Source organism: Pleurodeles waltl, chromosome 8, assembly GCF_031143425.1.
Source record: "Pleurodeles waltl isolate 20211129_DDA chromosome 8, aPleWal1.hap1.20221129, whole genome shotgun sequence".
NCBI lineage: Eukaryota > Metazoa > Chordata > Amphibia > Caudata > Salamandridae > Pleurodeles > Pleurodeles waltl.
In genome coordinates this window covers 1,258,986,640-1,259,003,485 of record NC_090447.1, presented here as the reverse complement: position 1 = coordinate 1,259,003,485, position 16,846 = coordinate 1,258,986,640, and the positions used below count along the sequence as shown (strand labels likewise).

Sequence of the window (16,846 nt, the reverse complement as noted above, 5' to 3'; positions counted from 1 at the left end):
TTTGTCACAAATTTGGCGTGCTTTCTGAAGGGTACTCACATCCCTTTGATTCGTCCAGTATTTCTAATGGAAGTTATGTGGTTCTGAACGATCAAAACTGCTTTGGAATGAAGCAAGGAATCGCTTATTCAATTTCAGTTACTCAAATGATAACTTGTTGCGGACAGGTTTTTTCCCCCGCACACAAGGGATAAAAGTGGTAGACTTGTCGCTCCTCATCGCCTCTTCTAATGTAAACTTTGAAAAGCTCAGCAGACTAAAGGCTTTATTATTCCAAAGACATGTGGCCCTGACATCAGCCAGAGAGACATACGATCTCCAGATAGCAAGATCATTGACTGAGATACAATCCCTATTAAATACCAACTTCCCAAAGCATTTTGCCTCAAAAAGCTGTTCTTTGGCAAGACCAAGTTATTGGCGGTCTTGTGGCTCCAGAGCTCTGCCCCATAGAGTGCATATCCCAATGTCTGGTGTGTGTGCATCCAAATCACCGGGGAATTAGGTTTGAAAAAGGACCCCCGAAACACCTTTAACAACCCACCAGTGTGTTGCTCCAATATAAGTCGATGTTTAGACATGTGAGCTGACCAGTCCATCCGCTCATTCAGTGTTAACCCGAGATACTCAAAAGCATGGACCTGCTCTAATGGAATCCCGTCTAATGTGGGATTTGATTGTGTTGAGCGACTAGGATTAAATACCATAAGTTTGGTTTGCCCACATTTATTTCCAGTTCCCTCTGTGCACAGAAGTTGCTAAACTTTTCCAAGACGTTCTGAATGCCCATGGGTGACATGGAGAGAAGCATGTTGTCCACAAACATTAGGACTGGCACCTTCTTGTTATTCAGTTTAGGGGCATCATTATCGCACAAATTCAAATGAACAACAAGGTCATTTACAAACAGGGTGAATAGTGTTAGGGCAAAGGCACAGCCTTGTCTTACCCCTCTGTTAACTGGAAAAGGTTCAGATACTTCACCCAACCTGCCACACTGTGCATGCATTAAATTCCACTCATGAAGTCTTTCGAAAATTATGCTGAGATAGTGTGGCACACACATATCGGACAACCCTTGCCAATGAATTTTCCTGAGGACTAAGTCAAAAGCAGACCTCAAGTCTACAAACACCAGATATAATCTACCTCCCTCAAGAAATACAGTTTTCCAGTAAAGTAGCTTCAGCCTAAACAATTGATCGATAGTAGAAGTGCATTGGCAAAGCCAACTTGCCAGGGGCTTAAGATCTCATTGGCCTCCATCCACTCTTGCAGACTTCCCAAGATGACTCTAGAGAATAACTTTTGTGCGGTGTCTCTAAGACTAATAGGTCTGTGATTGGTTGTGATTGGGGAACCTTTTTATTAATTGGAATTATTTCAGCCCGTGCCCAAGAATATGGAATGGGCATCCCTTCCAGGATGGCATTGAAAAGCAATGTGAAGTAAGGACCCAATACTTCTATTTCTGCCAGAAGTTAGTCCCCAGGGTTTTTAGTAATGCCAGAGGCTTTATGAGGGACATTGGCTGAGTACGTCTGATCTCCTCATGGCCCCTCTACCCCTAGGTTAGCTTGACTCCCTACAATAATTGATGAAGAAGCATCAATTTGTGACTCAGTGTACATGCTTGCAAAGTGTGCATTCCAAATGTCTATGACAATAATGATTTCCTATGGTGCAAACACCCTCTGCATTCCCTGTAGACACAATATTCCAGAATGAAGTTTGGTCAATACGCTTAGAGGCACTAAGTAAGTCTTCCCATCTAGCCTGGTCCCATGTACTTTTTCCACTAATTACATTTTTCTTTTATAGGCAGCTCTCACAGCTTTAATGCGAGTTAGTTGCATTGATTAAAGCCAGCTTGGCTATTCTGCACTGCTTGTTAAATCACGTAGGAGGGTTGCTTCTGGCCCCAACTTTTTAAACTTCTAAATAGAAATGTTGCTTGAATAAGTGTGACTAGACCTCTGCAATCCTCGTGGAACAGTCTGCAATACTCACATGAAGGAATGTTACTCGGATCTTCTAAACTTTAACCTACCAACTGATAAATGGGTTGTAATGCTTCTTGGGAGTGTGCTATGTTTTTCCATTTGATTCTACGTGTTAGATGCTAAATGGAGCCTGCTATCAATCTGGGCACTCCAGGTCACTGCAAATTAACAGACTGGGAGATTTAGGTCGAGAACCAGGGCACTGTGATCACTATCATGCCTGGCTACTACCGTCATATCAGAGACATAGAGCCACATCCTTACATCAACTAGGATATAGTCAAACTGGAGATAAAATCCCCTCCCACTATTTTGTAAGCCTCCCCTGGTAGTCTTCCCACTTCACCTTTAATAATTACAACTCTTGCAGCACAACTCTTGTGTGCTCTTGGCAGTTTTGTTCCTGAAAAATGTCATTTTTTCATTATATTGCTAAATAAAATATTTTTTAAAAAATCCCCAAATTGTTTTTATTGTTTTATATTTCTGCAAAAGATTGCCTTCTTTGGTCAAGTAACTCCAATGATTAACATCATACAGCTTACCTTAACGGACAGTGAAAGGAGAGAATTTGCAAATATGTAAACAAAAATATGAACGCAATACAGGGTACCTAAAGAGAAAGGTTTCAGCATCCTTCAAAGACTTTCAGAAATGAATATTTTAATTTTCCTTTCGCGGTCTACCTAAGTTATGAGTGTAGCAATAAATAGCATTCAAGTGGATTCAAGTGGATTAAGACCAACCCCAAAATAGATGGCATTCTATACACTTAAACAAGAATGCCTACATCTTTTGACATCAAGTCTAGAAATAAAATTTATTACTGCCTTATGTCATGCACTCACCTGGTTCTGACCATGAAGATGATGCTGGACCTCTAATCCCACCTTGGGCAGCGAATTAAACAAGTAACCATAGCCTTAATTTACTCACAGTCTCCGAGGGGAAGGGGTGTTGAGATAAAACAAGAAAAAGATAGACTTACACCAGTAGGTCTGCTCTGCTACCTTGCGACACTGCACATGAGGGTATGTACTCCCTGGACCTTTTAGTGTGGACTAGAAACAACAAGAAGTGTGTATTACTAACAGTTCTCAGCATATGGGGCCAGATGTATCAAACATTTTTGCGATCGCAAATGGCCCAACATGCCATTGCAAAAATGCATTTTGGTATGCATCAAGTCCAATTTGCGATTCAGTAACTTGTTACGGAATAGCAAATTGGATTTGCGACTCCCCTGGTAAAGACTTCCCACTTCACCTTTAATAAGTACATCTTTTGTGTTCTTGGCAGTTTTGTTCCTGAAAAATATCATTTTTGCATTATATTGCTAAATAAAAGAATAAAAAAAAAATCCCCACCTTGGATGTGTGACTACATACTGATTCGGTATCAGGAAGGGGCATTTCAAGGGCATCCCTTCTTAATACAGAATCTGAGATGTATGTATGATTGTTTTGTGACCGTGAATGCGATCGCAAAACAATCGCAGTTAACACCAATTTCAAATTGGTGCTAACCCATTCACAAAGGGGAAGCGATCCCCAAGGGACCCCTTTGTGAATTCATGCAAAAACATTTTTTAAGAGCAGGCAGTGGTCCAAAGGACCACTGCCTGCTCTTAAAAAATAAAAAGAAAACTTTTCATTTTTCTTTTTTAAACGTATCACATTTTCCTTTAAGAGAAACAGGCTGCATTTAAAAAAAAAGATTGCTTTATTTAAAAGCAATCACAGACATGAGCAAAGCAAGAAAACAACATGTTGCATCCAAACAGGATCCAAAAGGAATCTGAAAGTCTTAAACTCTTTTGAGATTGTTTTTCTTTTTTTTCTCCTAGAGTCACGGTCATAAGGAGGATGTCCTGTGTGTTGCTCAATGCCCACCTGATCTTCTTGCTACTTCAAGTTATGATGGTGAAATAATTGTTTGGAACATGATCTCTGGCCACATATATTGCAGACTTATTGCATCTGCTCATGATCACTCTACCAATCGAGAACGTAAGTATGTAAGGACATTGATAATGCATAAATAAATCTACTGAGAATTTATACCAAGTAAACATGTAACCATACTTATAAATGGTGCAGTTTTGTTTGGATATTCCTGTTCCAATTCTGCGGCAATATTAATATTGCTGTTTTTCTGCATAGATCTAAACACATAAAATAATCTTTGTAGAAAATCCGTATTTTCTGCATTGTCAGCCCTTGGAATGTGACAAATACTATTCAGTGCCAAAGTGTGTGCACTCTTGTCCTAAAATGGTGGTGTTGAAATTGGTTTCACCGAAAAGGTTTATTCAACTTTCCTATAAGGTCATGGTAAATGGCACAGAATATGCCCCAACAGCATGAACGTTAAATGTCATGTGTGGACTCTGGTGTGTGCTCATACAACCCACCTATATGGCAAAAAAGGCAGGAGAACAATGGTTGCTATCATTTTAAAGCACTGCTGCAACAGATGACAGGGAAAAGTGATTTTGCCATGTAGGAAAACCTATTTCTATTTATTAATACGTTACAGCTGCAGTGTGCATTTAAATCCACATGGCTGGATGCTTAATGTGGTACACTACATTTTAGGAATAGCACAATAATACCCAAAAGCTGGTTTCACTGAGTAGGTTAGGCTAGGACTTCAACACAAGTATTTACTTCAAATCTTCACGTGGGGAAAATGATAGAATAATGATTTAAACTTCCCCAATCCATAAGCTCAATACATGTTCCTATCTGAGAGTTAATGGCCTTTACCTTAGAGGCAGCTGCCCCAGAGCTCAAGAATTCAGGGGTGTTGTCAATAACAACCACTCAATGGGGATTAGCCATCTTCTGAATTGCAGAAGCAAGGATAGCCTTCACACTTCTTCTTTTGACTTAGAGATGCCAAATGGGAATGACCGGATCTGGTCCCATTCAATCCAGACGCATTCCAGACCTTCTGACTCCAACTCCAGCAGGATGAAGAACAGACTTTGATCCTGACAGAGGGAAGAATACCTCATCTAAACAGGGGAGTGGCCAAGGAAAAACCTTAGCCCTCAAGATAGAAGAAGGAGTTAGCCAATTTTGACTTAGGGCTTCTGCTAATTTTTACAGTAAAGCAAACAGGATGCACTTTGAAAGGTGATGTCCGGAGTTCAAGAAAGTAAACACGATTGGTTGTAGGAAATTCTACAACCACAGACTAGTGTATAGGATAATACTAGCACCTCACGAGCAACTCCTCAGAACATTCCTGGACCACAGAAGATAACACCTGAAGAAAGACATCCATGCTGGAAGAAAAGAACTGAAGGGCCCTTGACCCTTGCTGGCACTTTGGAACTTGAACTTGAACTTGAACTTGAAAGGTCAAGTGGCTGACTTCTTGTTTGCCTGCCCCTGAGACAAAAATAGTTGGTGGACTCCTGACCCCAAGAGTGCTCAGCTGGCCACAGAAGATTAGACCCTGCAGGACCCCAGCAAGAGAAATATATGATGCCTAGAAGCCTTCCGTAAGACCAGAGGGCTGCCCAGTGACTATTGTCAGCAGTTGGAGAAAAGTGGAACTTACGCCTTAATTATAACCTCGGTGGTACATCCCACCTACCGCCGTGGTGACGGCCGCCAACTTACCGCCACAGCGGCTACCATCCGTCTGCCATATTATGAGCACTGCCTGACTTCTGCCACAATGAGGGCGGAAATCCAAAATCCGGCAGTGTTCGTAGTGGCGGAAGGTGGTAACCTGGCATTGCTAACATCAGCACTGCTACGCCAGTAGAACGCCGCCAGCCGTATTATGACCAGTAATACAGCCTGGCGGTGTTCTGCTGGTGGGGCGCTGCTGGCGGTAGCAGCGCCCCTTCCCGTTCCCTGCCGGAAGACCTCCTTGCCCAAGGTAAGTCGGGTTTCGGACAGGGGATTGGGGTGGGAGGACAGGGGGTGTGTGTGTGTGTGCATGAACATGTGAGTGTGTGTGTGAATGCGTCTGTGTGTGTTGTGTTGTTTGCATGGTTGTATGCGTGTGAGTGAATGCGTGTAAGAATGGTGAAGTGATGAGTCTGCATGTCAGTGTGATTCTGTGGAAGAATGTGTGTGAGTATGTCTGGAAGTATGCATGAATGAATGCGTGTATGTCAGTGTGTGAATGAATACGTGTGTGTCACTGTAAGTGAATGGGTGTATGCGTGGTGTGTGTCTGTGTGTGTGTATGTGGGAAGGGGAGGTGTGGGCTGCTGTGACTGTAGTGGGGAGGGGAGGTGATGTGTGTGTGTGTGTGGCTGTGGGGGGTGGTGTCAGTTGTGTGGTGTGTGTGTGTATGGGGTGGGGAGGTGAGTGAGTGGATCGGAGGGGGGTGGAGGTGTTAGTTTGTGTATCGGGTGGGTGAGGGGTTGAGTATGAATGAAGGGGGAGGGGAGCGTCAGGTGAGTGAATTCCCTGTCACTGGTAGGGCCTACCGCCATGGTTTTTGTGGCATTGCTAACGCAGCGAAAACCATGGTGGTAGGCCGGCTCACAATGCCATGAGCGGTACTATGTCAGCCGCTGGTCTGGAGATAGACATCTCTGGCCCGGTGGCACATGCAGCCAATCTCATAATGTAGTGGTATGTACCACCAGCCTGTCCCTGCCGGTCTTCTGACCACCTTAGTCATTTATCCCATTTTCAGAGAACCAGAGCCAAGTGCTGAGACTTCTCTAGGTTAGTCCCACTTGGAGAATCTGGCCATACTGAAGACAGTTTCCGCTGAGCCTTGTAGTAAAGGGTACTAGTCATCATGGAGCCCTGACAGCTATAGCTTCCGGCCTTGCACCAATGGAAGATTCTGAGAACCAAAAAAATTACTAAATTTGAATTCACCTCAACGATTACGATGTATCTGACTATGAGGGATCCATGCCACTGGAAGTCTATAAGTGAAAAAGTTGTGACCCGCATGGTATATTTGACCTATGCTCTGCCATGGTTGGACCAAAACCATGCCTACTTCCCAGTCAACCATGAACTGATATTTTTTTATGGCATTTTACTTTTTCTATGCGGTGTGCTTTTAGCCTTAAAACTTTCAAAAATTGGTTCCCAGTATTATACTTCAATAATGTTGACGTGTTTGTACTCATTAAGTTTTTCTCTATTTGGTTTGTGAATTTGAATGCTTTATCCTCTTGGCTTTGGTACTGCTTGAATGTAGCATGCATTTTTCTGGGGTAGTGCATGTGCAATAGCAATGACTGGTTGATTAGAGTTCTTAAACAACTGATTTGTAGCCTAACCAAATTGTGTTTATTAAATTGTTATGGGTACTCGCTCCCAAACTTATAACCAACTTTCTGATAATCATACGCATTGGTATTGTGTTACAACTGAGGCCCAGAACTCAAGCCCATGCTTATTTATATCCTCAGCTACACCCATCTTTTGTGTTGTAAGGATGTGTGATACATTTTATATAGGTGTTGGGTAGCACACTACTAGTTCATGAGTGGCTCACAGTGAAAGTTCTAGAAAATGATGTCAATTTAAAACGTTGCCTATGAGATGGGCAGCTCTCACACCATCCTTGTACGTGCCTCGTAAGCCTTCCCACACTTTTTTTCTGAGTTTAAACAATCCAGATATGGGCTAATGTCTCCCAATAACGTGAATCCATGCCTTGGTCCTATAGGTGCTTAGCATGTAGGCCCTAATTACGAGTTGGATGGTGGTAATATCAATCAGTACTGTGCAGTTATGAATAAAACCTCATTGAATTGAGAATTACCATGCAGGCCATTTTTTTTCTTATTTAAAGCCACATGGAATTCACCATTCAATTGTTTTTTTTTCTCTGCATATTTTTACCATCTTCTCTTAGCAGGTGGTAAATGCATCCAGGGGTCTGTGCATGGGTTGGGATAACGGTGGGTGTATGGGGGGGGGCAACGTTTTCTTTACAACAGGGTGAAACATTTTATTCTTTCATATGTTAAATAAAAAATGCAGAATGAGACTTAGCAGCTACAGCCAATGTCTAATACGATTTTCCAGCTGTAAAACTTGTTTGGTTCTCTCACATCTGGTAAAGCCAAGTGAGGAAAAATCAAACAACGTATAATAGAGTGGTGCCAAATTAAAGCATAAAATCATGCATTCATTTCCACCACCTAGTTTAAATTCAAGACTTTAGTCTCAAGTTGGGGCCAAAAGCTTAGGCAATATCCAGAAAGCTTCTATTTAAAAATTAAAGCAATTTATTTGTGAGGCAGTGGGGATCTGTCCTGGGATGTTGCTCTGCAGGTTAAACACTGCTGCTACCGTGATTACTATCCTATATAATGACTCCATTTGGACATTATATGCCACTCACCAGTTTTTATGTCCGCTCTGCTTGTGGCCACTTTCCTTTAACAACTGTTGCACGTCTCTTTATTTTATTGCTTTCTATTGGAGTGTTCTGTGTGATATTGTGGCCATCAGCGATTCGGGTATGTAGTAAATTTCGGTCTCATCCTTAACAAGCAGATCAGCTTTCACTGAGAATCCTCAGTTATTAAAGATTGAACTAATTGGGTTGATTAGGAAACATGTAATCATCTGTTTGAACGATATGTGTGGAACACTCTTATCTACAGAGCATTCTGGACCTTCTTGAAGCTAAACATTCGTGTCTGTGAATAATGTTGTGCTTTCACCATTGGTGCACTTTTAACAAAAGTTGTTGAGTTGGTAGAGAGCAGTTCTTCTAGCCCGGAATAAGACATTTCTGCTCCTCCATTTCATTGTAGAGCGAGCCTGTTTGTTTCTCATTTGCTGCTTTGGATCTCTAGGGGCGGTTGTTAGCATATGACATCATTCTCCTTGTTGTGGCAGATTTGAGGATGAATCTAGCACTGTATATTCTCCTGTGGTGAGAGTTGTATAGGATACAAATACATTGGCCTTCTGAGTGCACCTTGTTTCCATCCTTGGGCATGGTCACGGCTCTATTGTGTTGCTTCGCCAGAGGGCTCTACCTGTTTTGTGAGTGTTATATTCTATACATCATTCTATGTGTTGGGATTGGTGACTCCTTTAATGGCTATATTTGTGTGACCCGGTTTTCGCAGGAAGCCTTCTTGCTGATATTCTTGTTATTTAGGAGGGCCTCTGTAATTGATTGTGTTTTAATTTGATTCATTTGGGAAATGGAGTGCTGATAAAATACTGACCCTCTTATAAGTGTGAACAAGGCAGTTTTATTAAAACAGGTACACATTAACAAACAGAAACCTAGGCTAACTGGCCTTACAAACTACCTCCTCACTAGCACTTAATCTGCTGACCATAACCTACCCCCTTCCACCATTACTACCCTCCCAAAGGCCCCTCCCCAGTAAGCATCTTCTTCTTACTTAAACATCTCCAACTTTTAACATACCCTTCCTTCCTATAACTGTAAATCTTAACCCTAAATACCTATCCTATGATCAATTACTTCTTAATCTTAACGTCCTGCCTACCACCCATTCCCTGTGTTTTACCAATGCAAATTTAACACCACGTTCTGTAGTCTTCTGTACAAACTTTCGATGCCACCGCCACCCTATGTGTCACCTCCTTTTCATGTCCACCAATCTCGCCAATCACCAAAAAGATCTCGCCACTACCTCTTTTACTTCCAATAAATGTAACTCCTTCCCCAACCTAGAGAGATGTACACCATAGCTACAGAAAAACTCAACATTGTAATATTTGATGTCCGAGTAGCAGACCCTGCCAAAACCCAGATCCCTGCAAATACAACTTATCTTCTTATTCAGCTTCCTATGAAACCTGTCACCTTCCTCAGGCTTCGCTGCACCCCCTCCAATGTCTGTGTGGTATAAACTCTGTCCATAGCACATGGCAACTGGACCACTGAGCCTTCATTCAAATCCTGTTTCATGGCCATCATCAACACCACTCCCTTCGCCTGGACCAAATAATTTTCTCCCAAGTGCAACATTATGAAATCTGGGCGTTTTCCTCCCACCAGCATCTTGTTCAAGCAACCTATAAGCTCCCGCTAGCTCATGCCTCCCTTCCCCTTCCAGGTCACTGTGAACTCATGATGTTTAAAACCCAAGCTCAACACCATTCCTCTATGTATCGCCTGATGTTCGGCCCAGTTGATGAAAGAGTGTCCTACCACCCATATAAAAATGTCCCAATACAGAATCTGCAACAGAAAAAGATGTAAATATCACGCAGAAGGCGAAGAAGCACATTCATCCTCCCCAGGTGCGCACACGTACCTCTTAAAGAAGTTGGATCACCACCATCCTACTGCATGATATGCGCCAAGTCTGAAAAAGTGAGTGCCTTAAAACGCAGGGGAGTCCCAAGATTGCTAGGGCCTTGCACAGTATAGAAAGAAGCTTAAAAGGGGAAACCCTGGGACCCGACCTCCGCTGGAACACCATCCCTCTGCACTCTTCACATAGCACCACCCATTTTGCTCCTCTCGCTACTGGACAAATCACAGAGTCTGAAACAGCATGCAGCACAACATTCTTGCCTTGTGCTGTCTGGTCCATCTTAAAGCTGAGCAGCCACACAACTAAATGCTCAAGGACACATCTTCCACAACACGCTGACAGTCGAAACACCCTAGAGAAAATCCATGACATTAATGCAGGATCTGAGGCAGCAGCCACAATGTACAGCTGAAAATGGCCATTGAAAGGAGTCTTCTAACCCCATCTACTTGACCTAGTTCCCTTGCCTATCCTTCAATCATTCTTTGCCCTTGTTCCTCTGCCGACAGAGCACACCCCTATAACAGCTTTACCATAAAGGCGATGCAGGCTAGTTTACCTGCAGTGGTTACCTTCGACAGTCCCTTATCCATAAAATCCAACATAAACTGAATCACATCCTCAGACCTTTCCTGAACTTCCCCCCCGATGTCGGGCCCTGATGTCAAGAACTCTGCCCAGGCCTGGCCATATGCTCTCTTAGTAGATTTCACAAGTGACCCTACCACCAATTGTACCACTCTCTGTTGCTTAATGACCACAATTCTGCCGGTATGGGTGTCTTGCATCTGTCTGCCTCATCGGTCAGCCCACGGAACCTCTCCCACTGCAAACGAGACAAAGCATCCGCAATGTAATTTTCCACCCCCAGAATGTGATGGGCTCTAAAAGAAATGTCATGTTGCAGGCAACCCTGCACGAACACCATCAACAATTTTAACACTGGTTCATTCCTGGCTGACTGTCTAAAAGTACCTTTCTGTGTGCCAAATCTGTGCCCCATAGCATGACTGCCACTACCAGTGGAAAAAGGTCCAAGAACACAATGCTTCTACCTCTATACTTCTAATGGTCTGTCTACTCCTCCGCAAACCACCTCCCCTGCCAAAACAGGCACAACCCCAGTCCTCCTGCCGCATCTGAAAAACTCTGTACATCCCATGCCATCTCATCTTGCCTGGCCAATGGTATTCCATTGAAAGACTCCAAAAAGAAAGACAACATCCTCAGATCCTCCTTAATTCCAGCTGACAAGCACACACAATATTCCAACAGGGTACCCCCAGAGAGGGCAGGACTAACCACCTACAGAAGATCCTACCTGTCCCTACTACCCTGCAAGCAAAACTGAGATGCTCTAGCAGTACCTGTACTTCTCTGACTCTCACCTTCTCTTTAGCCAGCATGCTTTCCACTGATGCCAGCATAGCCTCCTTCTTATCCTGTGGAAGGCTGGTCCGTATCCAGTTGAATCCCCAAAAAAGAAAAAACTATACTTGGGCCCTCCATTTTTTCAGGTGCGAGAGGGTCCCCAAAATCATCCATGAGTTCCTGGAATCTTACCAGCGCTAGCTGGCAGTCCTCCAAACTAATTGCCCCACAAAGAAAAAGTCATCCATATAATGTGTCACAAGCCAGTGACCCGTATGCCATGTAAAAAGCCATTGTAAAAAGGGGCTGAAACATTCAAATAGAGCACAGCAAAGCTGGAAGTCATCCGGATGTACCTGGAGCAGTCGAAAGGCTGACTTCACATCGCTTTTTATCATCAGGGTCCCTCGTCCTCCTTCTACTGCCAAGGACATGGCAAAGTATACTGAGGAATAAGATACTGAGACCACGTCTTCTGGGATATAATCATTCACCGACCCATCCTCTAGCCATGACAAGTGCTAAATTAACCCACACTGGCCTGTTTCAATCTTTGGCACTGTTCCAAGTGGTAACACAGTCAGATTCTCCATTAAGCCATCATGAAATGGGCCTGCCATTCTAACCTCTGCCACCGCCTTGTCTAGTTTATCTTGCACTGCCTACTTATGCTCTTTAGCAGAGCATACATTATCCACCCATCTTTAAACCCTATGACCCTCATACCCCAGATGAAAACCCCTTTGGAATCCTTCCTTCAAAATCTATGCCTCAAGTCGCTGGTCATAGAGATACAGACAGTACTCCAGCCTTTTGCGGCTGGTCCTTGTACCCCTCAACCCCCTCTATTAAAACATTGTTGTGGATGCTGCTGTGAACCCTGGCCACCTGCATAACTGTGCCACTGGCCAATAGGTTGCCCTTGAGAACCCCCTGTGTTCCCAAAGCAGTTTATGAGCGCCTGTTGGCCTGCGCACTAGAAACTCTCATGCCTTGAGTCCACATCCCTAATTGTAGTACCAGCAGGCTACTTTTGACCCATCCCCACCTTTCACTGACTGACCCACCCCCCCTCTGGTGGGGCACCCTAGAAAGGGCTTATAAACTATTGGTAAGCCACTGGCCATGAACATTGTCTTACCCAATTTTGCTGGACTCATAGTGTGCTGCCATAAGTCAGTATCCAGCTTCCCCCACTTAGCTTTGGGATCTCAACCTTGCCGTGCCCAAAATTCCTCATTATACTGAGCCTAAGCATACCCACCAAATGTCAGCTGTGCCTTGAGGATTACGTCAATATATTTGAACAGGGCCAGGCAGCGTTATGGGAATTTTTCACAATAAATGCTGGTGGAGTTTAAAAACGCCGCTGTACAATTCTCAATAGTCAGAAGAACTTTTGGGTGCTTTACCAGCTCATATTGTTCTTCTTTTGACCCTTCTTTTGAACGCATTTCCCTATGAAGAAGTTTGAGCATTTCCACATATTCCTTTCTTCCACATCCTTTCTTTAGTAGTTAGCATGAGGTGTGCCTCTAACCGCTTCGTCATTCCCATGTAGGGAAAGCATTTTTTTTTCAGCTCTTTGGTTTCTGGGCTCTCCTTCTTGCCCTTGACATCCTCTGTCCTGTACCTTGTCCCCCCACCCACCACTCTCAGACTTTGCAGCCCTATCACCCTCTTTCCTTGTTTCCCCCTTCTCAGTGTCTTAAGTAACCACCTCAATCACCTTGCCCGACCCCACTCCCATATCTGTCACAACCTTCTCTCCGCACAGATGATCCCCCTACACTTCAGCACCACCGCCTGCATCCACACCCCTGTGGATACCAATACTTGACCCTTGCCCTCCACATTGCCCTTTCCTGGGTCCAAGTTTGGTGCCTGTGCAGGTGCTTCCAGCCTTGGCAGCGGCGTCTCAGTCTCTTGTGTTCTGCTGTTGCCCTGACTGCAACGATCTAGACAACAACACATTGGAAGCACCCCCCACCCGTGTCCCCTGCTCCATTTCTTCCATCCGTTTGTCCTCATGCACCTCCCCTTCCTCAAGGCTTTCTTCCCCGTAGTGCAACATAGACACTCCCAAAGTCTCTTACTGCCGGGCCGGCACCCTATCCTCCCTGTCATAGTGCCCAGGCTTCATGTCATTTTGCTGTTGTGTGGCCCAAAACCCGGTGTCCCGGGGGGCAGCATGAACCCCACCGTACCAGTCTGCTGGCACCACCCATCCACCATCCTCACAAAGATCACCAGAGGTCGCCTTAGACCTGTCTGCTATTGGAGCCACCAAGGTCGCCCTGGACCTACTTCTGCTGGCTGCGACGGGATGCCCCACAGGTGTCCAGCAAACCGCTCTGGGACCAACCTTCTCTTCACCTAGTTGCATTTGAGCCACACCCAGCTCTACTGAGTCTGGAAACTGCTGTTTTTCCACCTGCAAAAAAAGAGGTGAGGATTGGTGTGCTGGCAACCCTGTATGCCCCCTCGCCCGAGCCCAAAGCTCACACGGACCTTGTCCTGAGCTCCCTCTCAATGACCCTATGCCTCCTTCTTGGGAGCTGGGCCCCCTCATGGCACTTTTCCTCCTTCCTTCTGGCACCCAAAGCAATCTCTTTTACCCTTGAGTTGCCCCTGTCATTCTCCTCCTCATCCTCACTCCATTCCAGCATGGCTGCACCAGTGGAGGGAGACGCTTCCAGTGAAGCAGTGCTCTGATCTGTTATATGTGTCTCTCCTCCTCCCCCCGTTCTGCCTCCATTGCTCAGTTGCCCCTCCATACTGCCCGTGCTCCAACTTATTTGTGCCTCATTCTTTGCCTGGTGCATGCATTGCTGTCGTGCATGGGCCTCTAATCCCTTGAGAGAGGGAGGTGCCACTTCGCACCATGCGGTTGTCTGCCCTTCCTGTAACCCGCTCAGTACTTGAAGAGGCTCCACCGTTATTAGCATGGCAGCCTCCCTCAAACTAATCTTCCCTGTTTTACCACCCTTCCCCCAATGCGGCTCCAACGCAGTCCGCTGAGGGGCAAGGGTGCAATCTGCATCTCGAGGCACCTCAGCTTCCTGAGAAGTCACACAATTTGTAGCAGACCTCTCATTATCTGAACGCCTTCAGCCTTTGCGTTACTTTATGGGTAACAGGCTGTCACCACTGTGGCCACACGCTTGGAGGCCCCATGCATGGGTTCCGCATCTCTCATCTCCCCAACCACCTCCTTCAGAAAATACATGCGAGCGACCATGTGCAACAAGCACTTGGTCCCCGCTACTTTGTCGGCATTAGACCCTACAAACTCTGCTTGACACCAAGATAAAATGACTGGGAAAAAGCTAACAGACTATACTGCTCGCTAGCCAGCAGGTCACCAAAATTAAAATGGTGGCGTCACAACCCAAAATAACCCTTATTACAGTTAATTGGACTACATTAGGAAATAAAATATAACTAAAAATCCCAGGAGACTTTCTTAAAGGGGCAGTTATACTTGACTGCACATCTTTCCCAAAACCCCGGGGGGCAAACCTCACTCCGTTTGGCTGCCCCACAAGACCCCATTAGTGGGTAGAAGTATACTTACCTTAGATTCTTTCCCCTTCTTTCCCAATATCTTACGTCCTTTTAAGGAAGTTGGGAAATCTCTTCACCATCGACCTATTATACTTACTGAACGCATAGCGGTCATGATAATAAAAGCCAGTTATGAAACTGTGAGTCGTGATTCGTGAAAACGTTTTATGATTGCTATCTTTTAGTGATGTGATAAAGATTTAAACATTAAGAACAATATGAAGCCTTTTTTAGTAGTCGAGGCCAAGTCAGCGACAAAGATGGCCGCACGGCATTGAAGCTCCACTAAGCATCACCTGAAAAATCTGCCTCATCGCGCACCTACTGGCCATAATATGCGCTCTGTACTTTTATTTGCTATGTAATATCCACACTGAAGGCAATATTTCATGTTGGCGGCCCCAATGCAGCCTGTGCCTTGACCCTGGCTGAGAGATCTGCCCGCAAAGGCCTGACGTGGCCTTCAGATGCCCTGAGGGGACAGGGCCCCAGGGTGAGCCTGAATGCAGGGCTGCAGCCTGTCTTGCAGTGGTAATTGCAGACTACATCATGCATTCGCTTGGTGGTTATAAACTCACCTGCGCAATTCATCAAACGTAGCTCTACTGATGAGTGGGGCTCCTTGCGTTGCGGCCTAGGCCCTGGAACTTTGCCAGGGCCATACCATCTGGGTGTTTCTGCCCTGGCTGGCGTGGCTCCACTACACTCACCTGCAGCTTGGAGGCGATGGCGGGGATTGTCTACCGATGTGACGACCCACTAGATGCCATTGCCGCCGATTGAGACACCGTGTCTCAGCCTGCCGCCCTACCGAGGATCCACCATACTTAACTTGCCGCAGCATCACTCAGCGGTAAGGAAGGGGGGCCATTGCAATCATAATTACAGAGATTGGAAGCTATTCACCCATTATTGCGGGCCCCATGTGCCCTGTCTGCCCATACTTATCTGGGGAATCGGTTGCGCTGGAGCCCTGGCCCATCCGATCTGCCTTCCTGCTAGTCAATCTCGGACTCTCCATCCTGTGCGAGTGAGTGGGTGCTATGTTGCTTTTGATCCACTCATACAGACAAGGGAGGCTGGGATAAACTGAAACTACGACCTTCCGACTGGTGTCCTCCATGTTTTGTTGCGAACTGGTGGCCTACTAACAGCCTACATAGCTACTGCATGATCCCAGCCCGCTGACATACACATGTGCTACATCTCCGCTACATCACTGGGTTCATTACTTGCAGCCACAGCGCGGTACCCAACTTGATCAGCCCACTACATAAAGCAGAAGTAGACAGAGTCTGAACTCAGGATATTACAGCTGTTGCAACTGATCAACACCCTACTGGATTGATTACCTACCTACAACAACTGCACCATGAGCTGCCTGCGCTCCTAAAAGTGCGGCCAACTCCATCAGTCTCTAAATAAGGAGCCCAATAGCATTTTTTACCACAATGCCCCTTCATTTCGGTAAGTGCTGTATCTACCACCTCAGCAGTGCTCCCTGTCACAATGGGACGTGGAGATCCTAGGCAAAAGCAACTATCCTTTGAAACTGCCAGAACCCCATACCACCAGCATTCTCCCCCCCACCCGGTGCAATGGATATCTCCGACCGCACAGTGACAGACCCTCCCCTTGATGACACTGCTGC

At 45.3% G+C, this 16,846-nt stretch overlaps 1 protein-coding gene across 1 annotated transcript in view; it reads left to right on the top strand.

The window, feature by feature from the left end:
• Positions 1-16,846, top strand: part of LOC138248527 (cilia- and flagella-associated protein 337-like) — a 513,680-nt gene that overhangs the window by 351,166 nt on the left and 145,668 nt on the right. Inside the window, exon 22 of the mRNA XM_069202182.1 lies at positions 3,850-4,012. Coding sequence (XP_069058283.1) covers positions 3,850-4,012 — 163 coding nt within the window. The remainder of the gene's footprint in view (positions 1-3,849; positions 4,013-16,846) is intronic.